This window comes from Oncorhynchus mykiss, chromosome 14 (assembly GCF_013265735.2).
Source record: "Oncorhynchus mykiss isolate Arlee chromosome 14, USDA_OmykA_1.1, whole genome shotgun sequence".
NCBI classification, from domain to species: Eukaryota; Metazoa; Chordata; class Actinopteri; order Salmoniformes; family Salmonidae; genus Oncorhynchus; species Oncorhynchus mykiss.
The window spans coordinates 11,067,887-11,085,601 of record NC_048578.1 but is presented as its reverse complement, the minus strand read 5'-3'; the positions used below and the strand labels follow the sequence as shown (position 1 = coordinate 11,085,601).

Sequence of the window (17,715 nt, the reverse complement as noted above, 5' to 3'; positions counted from 1 at the left end):
ACAAACAGAGAACTCAGGTATAAATACACAGGGGATAATAGGAATGATGGGTGACACTTGGAGTGAGGTGGATACAAGCACAAAGACAGATGAACAGATCAGGGTGTGACAGGATGATTTCAAATGTATTGATATTGAATTGTGTTTGATTGTCAACACAACCAAATATCCACATTTGAAGGACATGTGTCTTATGATTGAATAGTTCCATATTAATTTGTAGAAAAATTAAAACCAGATTTAGGCAAGTTAACATGTTACAGATGCAGCGGAGAGCTTGTGTTTATAACTTGGTGATTATAACTTGTTTGCTTTCCTTTTCCTCAGAAGTGTCAGGGAATCGTTCCGTATGACATTATCTGATGCATGCATATGTTCCTTTTTTAGTACAATCTTCTGTTCCTCTATTTTGTTTCCTACAGACACAATTTTTTTCTGATGAATTACTAGTAATCAAGTATCAGGATGGACATTTTTCAATTAAGGTATCTTTACTTTTACTCAAGTATGACCATTGGGTACTTTTTTTTACCACTGCACCCACCTACAAACACTTGGCTAAGAATATACCCATAATCACTTGCGTTTCTTTTTTTTTAGGGCCCTATATGAGAAAAATGTATTTTGGGCCCAGTAGGTACTGGAGTAAGTCCTGTAAGAGGTCATTTTGTTGTATGGCTTTCCTCTCTGTGGACTGTGGGAAAAATAAAGAAAAACACACTGCAAATTGATCTCAACGTTGAATGGATCAAATGGCTTTTTCCCCACCAGACCATAGCTAGCAGTAATAGAATTTCATATCAGCCTTTCAGTGAAAGAGTTGAAGCCTTAAATGCCATCTCTGTAAGTTGATTGGTCTTTAGCATTTGCACGGCCCCTACTCTTTACTCCACCCCTTTATGATTTGATTGGGCACACTGTTACTGGAGCTGTCAGTCCACTGCGAGTTTTTTTCACCTCTAGCTAAATGCCCAGACTTGTAGTGGCTCCGCTTTGTCAGGTGGACATCAGGAGAGACAGAGCCGTATCCATGCACTAATTAGTTGGAAAATGATAATCTTTATGAAAGAAATGGATTTCCCTCTCAGAAACCAATGTCAGCGCGTCCAGAACCAGGTATTTGTCTTGACTTAACTACTAAAAAGCCAGTCAACGTTCCAATTTATGATTAACGTTAGCTGGCTACTAATAAAGTTCCATCGACTGTCGTTCATTCATTTTGTCCTGAAAAATGTGTGGCAGGTTTTGTCTCTCACGAAACTGTTAGCTCCAGAACTACGTTAACTACTTATACTTCTATCCCTTGATAATGGTGTTTTTTGTTTTGTTTTTGTCTCGAGATTTGCTTTAGCTAGCTAACTAATTTAATGTCCGAGCTAGTTTGTCGCCCTCTAATGGCTAGGTAACTAACGGTAACTGCCTTGGTAACTCATTCAGACAACTGACTTGATAACCAGCTAGCTAACGTTAGATGACAGTTGACAAGGGGCAGGTGAGCAGCTAAGTTAACTAACAGGTGGCTATTAAGTTAGCTAACAAGCTAGCTTGTTTACTAGCCAAGGCAAGTAACGTTAGCTAGCTATCTAACGATTATTCTGAGCCAAATGGTCAAATAAATGGCCAGCTAACGTTAGCTAACTATTGTTTGTCATCTCTGAAATAGCTAGGTAAATCACGTTAACTAACTAGCCAAAGTACCAACAAAGCAATGCCAATGGTCATCGATTGTCATTGATTGTCATTTAATTTATATAGCTAGGGGCTTCTTGAAGGGACGGTAACAAGCTGTCAATAATTTTGATTTGTCAGTCAGTCAATGAATGAACATTTGCTGTTGTTGAAAAATGGTTTAGACATCTATTCAACTAAACTAACGGTGTTGAATGGTAACCTAGTCCTAGAATGTTTCCATAATGGATTGACAACTAGCTAACGTTAACTGGATATTAAAAATGAACGTGTTAATCTGCAAACTAGGCTATACTTTTCTTCGTGATGTATTTGCATTATGATTTTAGCTATATTTGCAGCCTAGGTTTGATGGCCATCAGCCGCCTACTATTTTCTCTTTTTGTGGTAGAAGGCAATAATGACATCATCTCTAGCGATTTGCACGTACAGAAAAAGTGTCTGCTAATGCAATGTCATTCCATCATTTTGGCAGTCTCAGTGTGTTCTGACCAGCTGCAAAGAATCTAGTTGGCTTGCTAACGAACAAAGACAGTCGTTGACAATCAGAGTTCAAGGAGCAGTTTTCCTGTTCTGTTTCAGTCGGCCTAATGCATTGTCCTCTGTCATAATGTCAAACGTTTGATAAAGATATTTGTTTTGTGTGTATTTTTTCACTAAGATTTAGACCTTGTGTGCAGTGATGCTGGGTGCACTGCCAATCAAAGTTGTTTTTCTCATTTCTGTGCTGTTTTTCAATGTACAGCCGAGAGGGGGCAGTGCGGATAGGATAACTTGTTTACTGCGATTCAATATTCAGAAAGAAGTAGCTAGAACAATAGAGGAATGTGGTCAGTGACATGCATTCCTTAATATTTGATGTAAAATTATATTTGACTTGTACCTGCACTTGCATATAGGGGTTTAGACCTAGGCTTTCTTCAATGCTATGTATGTCAGATGTCACATTTATTGCCTGCACCAAACCTGTCATACATATAAATGTGAATAGCCATCCTTATAAGATTTGCACCAGGCGTTTGCAGATTTGACTAGACAGAAGCATGGGATGTATATTTTTAATTTGAATAAAGAAGATCCTTTCTGAGGTTTACAGTTTTGGACATTTGTTGCAGCTCTGGTTAGAAAACAGACATATTGTTGCATCATGCTTTTGTGTGTTCTTTGTGCAGAACCCAAAGTAGGGTCCCCTCCTAGACTATTGCTCCCTTACCACTGTATATCCTGTCAATAAAAGTGCCATAGATAAATGTCAGTTGTTTATCTGCAGGCATTGATATGAATTAGCAATTCTTACATACACACATGTTGTGTGTGTGAGTGTTGCAAAATAAATGTACACAAGTGTTTCAATCATTTCACCTGTACCGCTCGATCACGTCTGCGTAGGACAGCGCTAAAATAGAACTTGGTTCTCTTTGATACACGCAATGCACGGAAAGTCCCTTCCTGTTGTATTCGGCGCATGTGAAAAATAGTTTTATTTGATGATTGAATATCAGGAAGCTACAAACCCTGGATGCTTGAAAGACAAAGGAGGAGAGATTAAAGGAAGCTCAAATCTAATTGGCGTAGAAACATACGATTTTGTATGACTGGGTCAAAATTCTGCGAAAGAACCAACAAACAAGAGGACCGTGTGCATGATGGGTAAAATAACAACCCAATGTTTATCTCCCAAGACTAACTAGCTATCTGAATGTCCATGAATGTATCATTTGTGTTTCGACCTGCCCCCAAATGATTAAAGTTGGTTCTGATATTTTAACCCGCGTGTCATGATCTCTAGACTGGTGTGTATGGACAAAATCAACATACGTGCAATCACCGCGATGGCGCATCTGTCTGTGGCTGGTGTAGTCAGCATATTAGGCATGCTTCTAGTTTGAAAAAGAGTCAGAGAAGTTTGAAAAGGGGGTATTGTGAATATAACTAACCAGGTTACAAAAGATGACTGGATCAAGCAAATAATGTAACCTGAATTCTGAAACACCTTGTGTGCATTAGCACTTCTTGTCTATGCTCAGCTGTCTGTCTCATGTCACCATATAATCTGGTTCTACCTGCCTGTCATGTTTTTTTGTTGTGTTATACATGCATGTTTGCATGTCTCCATATGTAGCATGGTATGTTTGTGTGGGTCGTCTATGGCTGCTGTCCTGCCCAGCTCCCCACCCCCTACCCCTGATGTGGGCTGCAGCTGGTTGTTTAGCACACCTCCCTTGCAGAGCCAAAAACAAAGCTTGCTGTTTGTTTCCGATGAAGAGGGACGAGTGTGTTAATGGTACGCAGACGGGACTCGACACTAGCAGAGCAGCTAATGACAAGGACAGACCCCTTCAGGCTCACTTGGAATGCAGATAGAATATCCCTTTATCTCCTCCTTCATCTGCAGCTAACCCCCTCCCTTGCAGCCCCCTGCACTACCTTATCCGCTCGTTCCCTCCCTGTCACATTTACCCGTTGAACCACTACTTGCATCATTTTTCTAGTCTTTGTTCTCCTTTGCTTGGTCATCTCTGCATACTTCCCATTTCTTATTTTATACTCCACAATTTATAGGCCATTGTCTATTTAAGCAATAAGGCACCTCAGAGGTTTGTGGTGTATTGCCAAAATACCACGTCTAAGGGCTGTTCTTACGCACGATGCAACGCAGTGTGCCTGGATACAGCCCTTAGCAGTGGAATATTGGCCATATACCACAAACCCACGAGGTGCCTTATTGCTATTATAAACTAGTTACCAATGTAATTGGAGCAGTAAAAATAAATGAGTATGTCATACCCGTGGTATACGGTCTGGAATACCATAGCTGTCAGCCAATCAGCATTCAGGGTTGATTTGTTTCTTCTACCCCTCTTTCCCTTCCCTCACCACTGCCACTATCCTTTGCATCTCGTTTTTACCTTGTGACGTTCTCGGATCAATAAACAAATTAGTTTCCCTGTGCAGCAGAGAGGCAGGGACCAGGGTCAGGGTGGATGATGTGGTAAATCAATGGTGCTTTTGCATTTCAAATCATGTTAACCTCTGCCGAGACCCAGGGAGTTACAGGCCTTCGTCAGGACAATACTTTATTGAAAGGCTTTCAGCTGATTTACAGCCTCTCAACCTTCCTCACTTAATACAATATAGCAGTCTGCTCTTGGAAACACTCTCAGTAATCCCTGTGCATGTTATTAGTCTCAGCCTTTACACTTTGATATTATATGCTGCTGCAATCAGTATGCATGTCTCTATATAGGCCTACAGTTGAAGTCGGAAGTTTACATACACCTTAGCCAAATACATTTAAACTCAGTTTTTCTCAATTCCTGACATTTAATCCTAGTAAAAATGTCCTGTTTTAGGTCAGTTAGAATCACCACTTTTATTTTAAGAATGTGAAATGTCAGAATAATAGTAGCGAGTGATTTATTTCAGCTTTTATTTCTTTCATCACATTCCCAGTGGGTCAAAAGTTGACATACACTCAATTAGTATTTGGTAGCATTGCCTTTAAATTCTTTAACTTGGGTCTAATGTTGCGGGTAGCCTTCCACAAGCTTCCCACAATAAGTTGGGTGAATTTTGGCCCATTCCTCCTAACGGAGCTGGTGTAACTGAGTCAGGTTTGTAGTCCTTGCTTGCACACGCTTTTTCAGTTCTGCCCACAAATGTTCGATAGGCTGGAGGTCGGGGCTTTGTGTGTGCCGCTCCAATACCTTGACTTTGTTGTCCTTAAGCCATTTTGCCACAACTTTGGAAGTATGCTTGGGGTCATTGTCCATTTGGTACCAAGCTTTAACTTCCTGACTGATGTATTGAGATCTTGCTTCAATATATCCATGTCCTTTTTCCTCCCTCATGATGCCATCTATTTTGTGAAGTGCACCAGTCCCTCCTGCAGCAAAGCACCCACACAACATGATGCTGCCAACCCCATGCTTTACGGTTGGGATGGTGTTCTTCGGCTTGCAAGCCTCCCCCTTTTCCCTCAAAACATAACAGTGGTCATTATAGCCAAACAGTTCTATTTTTGTTTCATCAGACCAGAGGACATTTCTCCAAAAAGTATGGTCTTTGTCCCCATGTGCAGTTGCAAACCGTTGTCTGGCATTATTATGGCAGTTTTGGAGCAGTGGCCTCTTCCTTGCTGAGAGGCCTTTCAGGTTATGTTGATATAGGACTTGTTTTACTGTGGATATCGATACTTTTGTACCTGTTTCCTCCAGCATCTTCACAGGGTCCTTTGCTGTTGTTCTGGGATTGATTTGCACTTTTCGCACCAAGGTACGTTCATCTCTAGGAGACTTCCTGAGCGGTGTGACGGCTGCGTGGTCCCATGGTGTTTATACTTGCGTACTATTGTTTTTACAGATGAACGTGGTACCTTTAGGCATTTGGAAATTGCTCCCAAGGATGAACCAGACTTGTGGAGGTGTACAATTTTCTTTTCTGAGGTCTTGGCTGATTTCTATTGATTTTCTGGGATCTTTTATTTCAACTCATGAAACATGGGACCAGCACTTTACATGTTGCGTTTTATATTGTTTTAAAAAAATTATAGTTTGTACATTAGCTACGTATTTTTATTTTGTGCCAACTTGTTAGTTGGGCTATACGTACACAAATACAAATGTGTTAAGAGTCAGCAGAATTGATGTGACTCATTGTGTCATTTCCTGCCTGGGACTGAAGAAAGGATGTTGGTTCCTGTTTTAGTTTGACTAGACTACTTCTTATAATGGAACATGTTGGAGATTAATTTCCCTATTTGAGCATGTCAAGATGTCTGGGGAAACTAATTGTACCGTATAGAAAATGTATGTCGTTGTGATAGTTTAAAGTGTGTGTGACATTTTCTTGTCTGGTTTGAATTATTAGTGAACAATTGCAACAACGGTGAACAGAATGACTAGTTCCATGTCTTAAGCAGGTCACTCACCCTACCTGTAAGTGTGCCAGTGACGCCTTCCATACAGGTTCTCTCATACTGTCACTTAAAGGGATACTTATGGATTTTGGCAATGAGGCCCTTTATCTTCTTCCCCAGAGTCAGATTCAGTTGTGGATACCATATTTCTGTCTAGTATGAAGGAAGTAATGGTAGTTTTGCAAGCCATTGTTAACTAGCGTTATCACTATGACTGGAGGTCTATGCTATCTGCTAGCATGCTTGATTCTGTTGCCCTACAGCGCTATCAGGTAAATGGTGACTGGCCTGTTGAGAGGTGCAGAACACGTCTGTATTTTACTGCCACTCTGAGCCTGTTTTCCATCGGGCTTGGTTATCGGGCCCTGATGAACTACTATATATTTACAGGGCGAGTGGGACATGGCCTCTGAGGCTTTTAGCATCCTGGTTGGGAATAGGGTACCATCTGGCTGACTGGTCTGGAGCGTTGGCATTCCAGCTTTAACGCATCGGTCTGACACGTTAATAACACACACTAATAATGTGGTGTCATGGCCACAGCAGGATGTTTATGATACAGCCTTTAAAGCCTGACTGAGCCCTGACTGAAATTTAAACTTGTGTTTAATTCGCTTGTATGGATCTTGATTCCCAGAAAGTTTCTCAAAACACCCATGGAGGCTTGGTTAGACCGAGTTCCTGGAGAGTGGGACTTTGATTGCTCTCCAACATGGAAAATGTGGGGCCACAAGTCAGCAGGCACAGAGTTGTGGGGGCATACATGTAGGGTTGTGTGAGTGACGTATGCCAGTGTCAAAGACCTTGATGCTAGACCAATGAGGCCCGTGTCGTAGAGTTGAGCTCCCGTGTTCCTAGAAAGTAGACAAGTGGGTCAGGATCCAAGTCTGCATGGCTAGAGCTTTCTCTCCTGTTTGCTGCGGTCTCGGTCACTGAACCACTTACATGTTTTTCTCCAAAGGCCACACCTGACCATACATGCTCAAAATAGGATTACCATGACATTGACACATTGCAGTCGATAGCTGTTGCATGGTGATTTAAAAAAGGACTTAAGTCATTGTGAATGAGGACTCGTGTATTGGAAGGCCATAGAAATAAAATGTCACATTTAGGCAATGAATTCCATGGGCTGTCAGCTGAGTGGTTAAACCCCCTAGGCCTATCCTGTTCCCCTTCTTGACATCCACCAAAATGTTGGAGGAGATGTGTACTCATTTTAATATTGGAAAGTCTTTGTACCTAATGTTGGAGGAAGAGCAGCGCCACCTGCTGGGTAAGGTGTGAAGTGAATCGTTTTTGAGCCACAGAGAAGCCAGTGAGATATGCTAACATGTGGCTAAATGCCACGGAGCTATTACGTGAGGTGTTAGAGCTACATAACGATCATCGCAAATCACCATCGCTGCCACACACCCGCTGATATAGATATACCTTTGGTATGAGGGGAGCCATAACTAGTGGCTGTGGCAGTCACGAAATTGTCAGCTGGGGATTGTCAAGCAAATAACTGTCAGTCTCATGGTAATTGACCAAAACACATTTAGGATCTCCTGGCTTCCACATATAGCATACAAGCCATTTTTTTAAAGTCCATGTAATATAGCCTACATTTAATATAGCCTACACCTTCACAATAAATCCATGATTTATTTTAGACAGGTCTAAAGAAGCATGACATGAAGAAAATGTGGTCTATTTCAGAAGAGAAGAATAGTGTACTCTGAGTTGTCCGGATGTGGTTATGCCAAATGGCTGTGGGTTACACTATTTCATTTAACAGACAAGATTTGCTTATAATTCCGTGGCATTATTTTTAGAGTATGAAGAATACAATTTGAACAAGGCTGAATAAAATATAAATATTGTCTCCAAGCGATTTGAGGGAGTGTGCACCTGCACCTATTCTGTTTTGAGCGGTTAACAAAGAAATGGGTACTCCTGTATGCTTAATTAAGAGTGTATGTAACTTTAATTGTTATACAAAAGTTGGCCTATGTGTTTATATTTTTATACATTGTAAGGCTGCGTTATTAGATTATAAAGTCATGAGCTCTGCTTTTGTACACACTCCAATAGTCTCTCATTCACAATTTGATAAGCACTTGATAATGCCTTGCATTTCATGGTGGCATCCCCTTTGTGGCCGTAATGCACCCTAAAGAATCTATGCCTTTTTGCATCCTGGAGTGCTGCGTTGTGCCTTTCTCCCTGAGTGTGCTGTGCCCTCTCACTCACATGGCTCTCTGTCCTTATCCAATTCAGAGGTGCATGTTGGAAGAACTGTTCACGTTTACTTTTCGTCAGCCAACAAGATGAGAAGGCCTAACAAACAGCAAAAGCACTAGCCTATGTCAATCTACTATCCCCCATAGTACATTATTTCTCACACAGAATAGGTAAACTAAATATTCCAAACATAGTCTAGGACAGTTGTGGGATGTGATAGATCCAAAATGAATACAACCACTAGCATCAAAACATGTTTTATGCAATGTGGCTGATGCAACAAATCAGAATGTTTAGCTTAAAATGGCCATTTCTTCACATAAGCGCAGCAATGCATACATGGTAGTAGGTAGGCTACAGTGGGGCAAAAAAGTATTTAGTCAGCCACCAATTGTGCAAGTTCTCCCACTTAAAAAGATGAGAGGCCTGTAATTTTCATCATAGGTACACTTCAACTATGACAGACAAAATGTGAGAGAAAAAATCCAGAAAATCACATTGTATGATTTGTAATTTATTTATTTGCAAATTATGGTGTATAAGTGCAAATGTTCCATTAGTGGAAAACACCATTATCAAGTGACCGCAAATGCGATTATGCATGTAATGCTTTTATTATAAAGGGGCATTTTTTTATGGTGAAAATGATCTTTCCCAAACTTGAAAGTCACGTGCTGCTCAGTTAGGCTCTACACCCTTTGTAAAGCGGATTAATGTACTTAATTTTAAGAAGTTATTTGTCCACTTTAGTTGTGAAACAAACCTTGTCAAAACATATAGGCCTATGGGCTAGGCTACATGAGTCACATTGTTTCTTATGCTGGGCATCATTCACAAGGGATAATATATAATTCACAAGTGATAAGCTAATATTGTCACCCATCACACTCTTCTTGATTTAATCTTGTCTTTACATATACTAAATAATGTGACATTTTGTTTTGATTTAGAATGGACCATTATCATGCACCTGTGTCGAAAACGGGGTGAGCATGAAGAAATACATGTCATCTATGTACTTAAATAGCGAATGGAGGATGTTTTTCCCTGTGGTTTATTTTCATGCCAGCCAGTGAGGCTATACCCCTGTTGTAAAGAAGCAATGTGCTTAATATTAGGAAAGTTGAGAAATAGATCTTGTAGGCTGAGCCTATAGAAAGCTGGTGGGATCCTTATATTTGTAATAGAGGCCATCACTCTGTTTTCTCCTGCATTTGCAAAGCCTATAGAAATGTTGCGCAACATGAGTTCATGGGCTCTCGTGAAGGGTCTGATTTAGGTTTTCGAATACATTTGCATTGATATCAGAGTGATTACAGGGACAATAGAGTGCTGAGGACCAGGCAGTTGTCAAGTTTAGTAGGCTACTAATGACCAGCAGCAGCATCAGAGCTTGGAGAAGCCTAATTACCCCGACTTAAATGGTCATGTGGAATTTGACTGGCTTCATCACTCGTGACCGCCGGTGCGGCGGTAATAAGTTCACCACAACAGCCCTAGCCTTAACTGAGAACACCAGGCTCTGCCAACAGAGGCTGCTTAGCCACTTGGATCCTAGGTAAGCTGCCCTGGCCTCTCACATTTCACACACTGGGGAACTGAGTCAAGACCCGCTCTCTCCAGCCCGGTGCCAACACCTTTTCCTAGAAGCCGTTGAGAGTGAGGTAATAAATCCCTTTAGCCTTTAGAAGACCAGTCTCTCTCTGAGTCCAAGTTTCTCTTGGCCTGTGGCTCTCCTCTTCCCCAGACAGTTTCTCTCTGAGTCCATGTTTCTCTTGGCCTGTGACTCTCCTCCTCCCCAGCCAGCTTCTCCCTGTCAGTTTGGACTTTTCTACTTCTTTACTGTGGTTCTTCCCTCAATGAGGCCTCATTCAGGTCCAGCCTCACAATCCCCCATGCACCCAAGTTCCTCTACATGTATCTGCTCTACTCATTCTATCATAGTAAAGTGGAGGACTTTGAGCAGTTAATTCAGGGTAGTCTCATTGCATCCTCCTATGACTATTGATCTGTTTTGTCTTTTGGTTGATACTCTCTGGTACTGTGAATGTGTTGGATGCTGAGCTCTTTTCCCTACCAGCAAGTCTCTCTGCCTGAAAAGTGTGCAGAGCGGCCTTGTTTGTGTTTTGCAGGGGAATATTGTGAGGAATGTGTAGTGGTAAAATATCTCTGCTGCGGTTATAAGAAGTCTCCTGTCGACGGTTGGTTCAAAACCCACAGTCCTGACCTGCCTGCAATTCACATACTGATCTCACTGTAGGCTGACACCACAGGGACCATCAAAACAGAGGCTATCTGTCAGCATATCTGCTACCATAAGCAATCCTCACTAAATAAGGCTTGTGGAAAAACTGGCATTTAATTTATTCCCCATTTTGTTATAGAACATTGATTTTCACCTGCGATGAATCATTGCATAGACCTAGTTGCTGTGTGCATTGTCAGTGACATATTGTCTCTGCCACCTGTCTCACCATCCTCTTCCTCTGGTCCTGTCCAGGTGACGAAGGTGAACGCTGAGAAGGAGCGGGTGTCGCTGCGGTGCATGAAGGCTTTGGCCAGCAGGGGGGGTGTGGACGCCGTGTCCCAGCAGATGGCCTCTCACCCCCAGTACCTGGAGAGCTTCCTCCGTACCCAGCACTACATCCTCCACATGGACGGCCCCCTGCCCCTGCAGTACCGCCACTACATCGCCATTATGGTGAGGCCACTGGACACACGTTACACACACGCACTGCACGATGCACAGAAATGCGTATTGTATTTGCACCAATCACCCACTCACAGTTGCGTACACTTGCACTGACCCCACTTTCATGTACATAAACATTTACACTGACACAAACTCGCCACAACCCACCCACGCACATTGACACAAACGTGGTCAACATCCTGGAGTCAAGCCTACTTGTATTGAAGTGTGTGTCTCTGTCCCTCCCTCCATCTCTCCCAGGCTGCAGCGCAGCATCACTGTGGCTACCTGGTGTCTCTGCACTCGGCCCAGTTCCTCAGGGTGGGGGGCGACCCGCTGTGGCTACAGGGGCTGGAGGCCGTTCCCCCTCGCCTGCAACACCTTGACCAACTCAACAAGGTTCTGGCCCACCAACCCTGGCTCACCGCCCGCTCACACATACAGGTACCACAAGAACCAGCTCCTTGAAAAAGTTATGGGCTCTTATAAAAATATCTAATGTGCCAAAAAATAATGTTTTGATGCCTAAATTTGGATTTAGATTGATTCTTATCTTTGCGGTTTAGAACAGTGGTTCCCCCTTTTTGTAAGGAACTCAGTCTGGATTTCAGCTTACTCTTGAAAGTCGTAATGGTAGAATTGCACAAGGTGCAATTTTGAAATTGGGAAGTGCATCAGTTTTCCTCTTGTCATTTCAGACCTAGAGAGCAATTTATAACTTGCTGACGTTGCAGATCAACTAGCCCATGTCAGCTAATGTTTTTTTAGCCCTTAGATGTTGTAGTAATATCACATTAATACACATCAGATATGGCCAAATGTATAGAATTGCAAGAAAATTAGCTTTAAAACGGCAACATTTTCTCTGCAACCCATGACAAAATGTGTATAATTGCAGGAAATGTACTTTAAACCTGCAAAATGTTCCCTCCACCAACAAGAGGGGGTGTGAACAGCGGGACATTCCCCAATGTTGGAAGGGGGACCTGAGTGAAAAAAGTTTGGGAACCGCTGGTTTAGAGGGTCATATCCCTGATCAGTAGAGTTCTCCACCCCTGTCTAATCTCCACCATGAGGCCCACTCTCTGCTGTGTCCTTCCCCCACCAGGCGTTGCTGAAGACGGGGGAGCAGTGCTGGTCTCTGGCTGAGCTGGTTCAGGCTGTGGTGCTGCTGGCCCACTGCCACTCCCTTTCTAGCTTTGTGTTTGGCTCTGGCACTGACGTCGACCCCGACCCCGTCCCCGTCCCCCTCCACATAGCCCCCAACGGCACCCCCCCGGGCTACTGCCTCTGTGACGCTGCCAACGGCAATGTCAGCGCACCTCCGCCTCTCACCACACCCTCGGAGCACACCACACGACGACGGGTAAGGGTTGTGTGCTGTATCAGACTGAATATGACATCGGCGCTATTCCACAACAGATTGTTTCATGTTGTTCAACTTCACGTCTTTTATCATTTCATCTGTCTTGGCAGTCTCTGGACTCCAGTTGTGAGATGGTGTGTCTGAAAGAGAGGATACAGAAATCCCAGGAGGAGAAAGAGAGGGGGGAGTGCGTCCTACACACCCAGACACTCCAGCACACAGGTACACACACAGACACAGCTGTCCCCGCTCACATTCACACCTGACATTGTGAAGCTGCGAGGGCTAAACTTATCCTCATGTGTGAACCAGTGGAGGCTGGTGGGAGGAGCTATAGGAGGACAGGCCCTTTGTAATTGCTGGAATGGAATCAATGGAACGGTATAACAAAAATATGTAAACCACATGTTTGACTCTGTTCCATTGATTCTATTCCAGCCTTTACAATGAGCCCGTCCTCCTATAGCTCCTCCCACCAGCCTCCACTGGCGTGAACGTTGAGTGACGGATCGACTATATTTATTTATCCTCTCACTGTTTCCTCTCAGATGTGGAAGATGAGGAGGAGATGATCTACTCAGCAGACCCCTCTCGTTTCATAACAGACCCTGAGTTCGGCTACCAGGAGTTTGCCCGCAGGGAGGAAGACCACTTCCAAGTATTCCGGGTGCAGGTAAGGACATGGTTTACGTTCATGTTGGAATACGTGACCGGAGTCCATGTCAGTAAAGTAATACATCAGATTTGTAGAATGTGAGTAGCATATGCTGCATCGTATGTCTGTGGGCATATAGTTAGCTGAGGTGTTACAGGAACCATGCGAGTATTTCAGGTTTGTTTGTGCGGTCTGTCTGGGCAGGACTACTCCTGGGAGGACCACGGCTTCTCCCTGGTCAACCGGCTGTACTCGGACATCGGGCACCTGCTGGACGACCGTTTCCGCAGCGTCACGACGCTCCCCTCGTCCCATGGTCCTGACCTGAAGAGAGCCATCTGGAACTACATCCACTGTATGTTGGGAATTAGGTGAGGTCATTCTATTGGTCTGTACACAAACACACACACACACACACGTATACATACACAGGAACCAGCACAAATCGTATGAACACTGGGTACATAGTTTGAGTTCTTATAAAGTGAGATGCTATCGTGATGCATTGCAGCCAGGTTAGTCCTATGATTCAACGCTTGGGATTCGCTGCAAAGGCCCCGCTTGGATAGCGTTCATGTTTGCATGACATGTGACACTTGTGGTGTGGGTCTGCAGGTACGACGATTATGACTACGGAGAGGTAAACCAGTTGCTGGAGAGGGAGATGAAGCTTTATATCAAGTCTGTGGCCTGCTACCCTGACGCCACCAAGACCCCGATGTGTCCCCTGCCCTGGGCACCGCTCAAACCTTCCGAGAGGGTACGCACCCCACCTCATACCAATACATACTGCATCCATATAAAGCTGAACTATATACTGGAACTAAATCTACTGGAGAATAATAGTTTTGTCCAATTAATGTGGTCAAATGGGATGCAAAGTGGTCATTTGTGTTCTGTTTCCCCCTCAACCCCATTCCATCTCTTGCTCTCTTATGATATCATCCTCTTTTTTTTTTCCTTTTTTTTCCTCTCTTCTCTTAGATCCATGTGAACTTGCTTATAATGGAGGCTCGGTTACAGGCTGAGCTTCTGTATGCTCTGAGAGCCATCACCCAGTACATGATAGCTTAGGTCGGTTGGCGGGAGGGAGGCACAAAGTTCATCACCAACGGTACAGAAAGACCAAGCTAGAAGGCTGCAGGGTGGGAACCCCCTTACAGCAGGCAGGGATATGGGGAAGAGACTGGCAATTCTGAGGAGGAAGCGTTGTGCAACTATCTGTCCTATTTCTCAGTTAAAAATGGGACAAAAAATATAATGCAATCATTTAAGATCTAGTGGAAAACTATTTTCCAAAGTCAAAACACGCAACGCAATTCCTCTCTTCCCTTCACTCTGCCTGCTCATTTTCCACTGTGCAAGGGTGGTCTGTCCACTTCTCATTTAATGTGTTTTCCTCTTACAAAATGTCTCTGCTCTTGATGGTTAATGTGCAATTATATTACTATTATTACAATAGATATGAATTATTTTCATTTTTATTCATGTTTGTCTCAATTCTGGGATGAAAGCAGACGGTTGGTTCTGCATTGTAGCAAAGAGATACGTACCCATGGCCAACACAATAACCCATTTCTTGGTTTGTGATTAGTCTTTAGAACTTTACATTTGTTCTAAACAAATTGTTTATCCTTATTGGATTGAGTGGATGTTTTGGAGATATTGCCATAATTTGTCTTGTTAGTCCCTGCCAGTGTTGGTGTAGGTAGTTGGTGAGGGTGATGGACAGTTGTTCATTGTAGCTCTCTTAACATTTTGCGTTAGTACTGTAAGGTCAAGAACAAAACCAAGACACTGCAAGACGATATCACACAACTATAGTTTATTTTAAAAGCACTTTATTTGTGTGTGTGTGTGTGTGTGTATATATGGCGTCTGATAGAAAGGATCCTTCTTGGGTCTCTCTGTAGTTAGATCAGCTGATCTCCATTCCTACAGTCACTACATAGTCCCAGAGCATTCTTGTGTAGGTGGAGTAGTGCAGGGCTACACAGGGTCCTAACAGAGGCCATGGCCCCAGACCTGAAGGAGATCACAATTCACTTCAGTATCTTAGATAAATCTGAAATCGCTACAACTATTTAAAAACGGATTTTAACTTTAATATACACAGGGGTGGCCAAAGTAATGTTTTGTAGAGTGACGCTCAGCCGTATGACTGTCAGTTGTTATATTGATGTGCTCTGGCATAGATCAAATGAAGGAATCTCCATTTCAAGGAAACTTCAACCATCCCTAAAACTGCATTGGTCAGCAGCACTCTGAACTGGAATATTGCAACCAAAAAAGTCCCCAAAAGTGACCTGCACTGGGTTTTGAATTGCTGTTAAACATACTCTACTATGCTACAGAAGATGTAGACTACAGATCAAATGTTATCAGTGGTCTGTGTATGATCTTGTGCATGTGAAAAGTAGGTTTTGTCTTTCAATTATTTATTTGGTGAGCTTTATGACCTAAAATAAAGATGCTGATGCATGGTAAAATTTGCAGAGCAGAACAATATGGGTACTAAAAACTAGATTTTTACCTTATTGAATTTTTTTTTTTGACACTTTTTGTAATATTTGCATCACAGTACTATGATTGTTGAGCCCTTTGTTCAGTTGCTGGGTTCGCTGCTATATCCTGCCTGTTGTGCTGCACCCTGAATATTTCAGAGGTAGTGAGGTTGACGACTCTTAATGGGCTCGACCGTTTTAAATGACAGAGGGAAATTAAGAAAGAAGGAAGTGCATATCAATAGATGCAAAAGAAGCGCTTTCTAGTGCAGGTGCCTTGAGGCCAAACTGGACTGGTGCTTGAGTGGACAGGCTAGTCTACTCTGGGTTGAGTGTGGGCCTCATTCGAGCAGACTGCCACTCTGGTTCCTCTGGAACAGTGTTCTGTGGCCCATATAGAACTCCCTGTGCCATCACCGCTGGACACATGGACGGTTACTCTACTTGGAAGTACTTACAGTCCTCATTGGCTCCTTGTCAACACCTCTATGACATCGTTATGGCTCCAAATGCAGGAGCGAAAGAGTTTTGTGTTCCTGTCTGTCTGAAGCTTCTGACCACCTGGCCAAGGAACTAAACGATTGAGCCACTGACACAAAGTTGGATGTTAGTTGTTCAATATTTACCACGTAAATGAATGGACAATATAATAAAATAAAAATGTCAAATGTAAGTGGAAAAAAAGCAAAAAAATATGTTTTTTGGAAATGTGAAGACTTATTTTTTTCTATAAAGATGTTCTATCAAGTGAGTGTTTCCACTGTTTTATTTACTGTGGTTGCCTAATAGTGCTTTCACATTTGCCATATGCTGTAGTCATTTCCAAATCAATTTGTCAGTGTGTACAACTAAGGGACTCCTTCTCAAGCAAACCAGTTTAGTTGAACCATTCACAGTACTATTGGAATAAGTGCAATTCAGAAACATATTATACACTGAGTATACACCTTTCTAATATTGAGTTGCACCCCCCTCCCTACAGAACAGCCTCAATTAGTCAGGGCATGGACTCTACGTGGTGTCAAATGTCCCACAGCAATTCTGGCCCAAGATGTTGTTTTGGGTGGTGGACCATTCTTGATACACAGGAAACTGTTGACTGTGAAAAATCCACAGTTCTTGACACAAACCGGCGAGCCGGGCACCTACTACCATATCCCGTTCAAAGGAACTTAAATATTTTATCTTGCTCATTCACCCTCTGAATGGCACACATACACAGTCCATGTCTCAAGGCTTAAAAATCCTTGGGACCTTTCTCCTCCCATTCATCTACACTGATTTGAAGTGGATTTAACAAGTGATGTCAATAAGGGTTCATAGCTTTGACCTGGTCAGTCTATGTCATGGAAATAGCAGCTGTTCTTAATATTTTGTATACTCACTGTATATCATTGAAGCACATTTACAAACATATGAAATAAAGGGAGGAGAAGGTCCTTGCAGTTAAAAAGATGGTTGTCTTATGTCATTGAGGCAGAGTAAGGGTGAGGCTAGCCTGGATCCATAACAGCATCTGAGACCGAAGACAGATGGCAGGGTGATTTGAGCATGTCTGCAATCAACTCATCACGGATCCCTGACCGTAGGCCAAGTTCCCTTCTTATCCCTCACCCCCGTGATCACTTTACTGAGAAATCCACATTTAACCTATCATGTTGT

The 17,715-nt window shown here is 42.8% G+C and overlaps 1 protein-coding gene across 2 annotated transcripts; it reads left to right on the top strand.

The window, feature by feature from the left end:
• The first annotated feature begins 902 nt into the window (after positions 1-902).
• Positions 903-16,804, top strand: LOC110488790 (sestrin-3). Of its 2 annotated transcripts, none has more exons than XM_021561178.2 (9): positions 903-1,116; positions 11,337-11,537; positions 11,790-11,972; positions 12,637-12,894; positions 13,005-13,116; positions 13,443-13,567; positions 13,754-13,920; positions 14,165-14,309; positions 14,534-16,804. In XM_021561178.2, exons 1-9 carry the CDS (start codon positions 1,051-1,053, stop codon positions 14,621-14,623), a joined length of 1,347 nt encoding a protein of 448 aa, XP_021416853.1. In that variant the 5' UTR covers positions 903-1,050; the 3' UTR covers positions 14,624-16,804. The 2 variants fall into 2 exon arrangements, with proteins under 2 accessions (XP_021416853.1, XP_036798839.1); XM_036942944.1 differs by lacking the exon at positions 903-1,116 and adding an exon at positions 9,795-9,822.
• The last annotated feature ends 911 nt before the right edge of the window (positions 16,805-17,715 follow it).

Bases quoted from the DNA above. Each gene is read 5' to 3' on its own strand.
- LOC110488790 (XM_021561178.2), top strand. From the start codon at position 1,051: ATGATAATCTTTATGAAAGAAATGGATTTCCCTCTCAGAAACCAATGT. The intron at 11,973-12,636 runs GTACCACAAGAA...TTCCCCCACCAG, and splicing joins CCGCCCGCTCACACATACAG to GCGTTGCTGAAGACGGGGGA. The intron at 13,117-13,442 runs GTACACACACAG...GTTTCCTCTCAG, and splicing joins CCAGACACTCCAGCACACAG to ATGTGGAAGATGAGGAGGAG.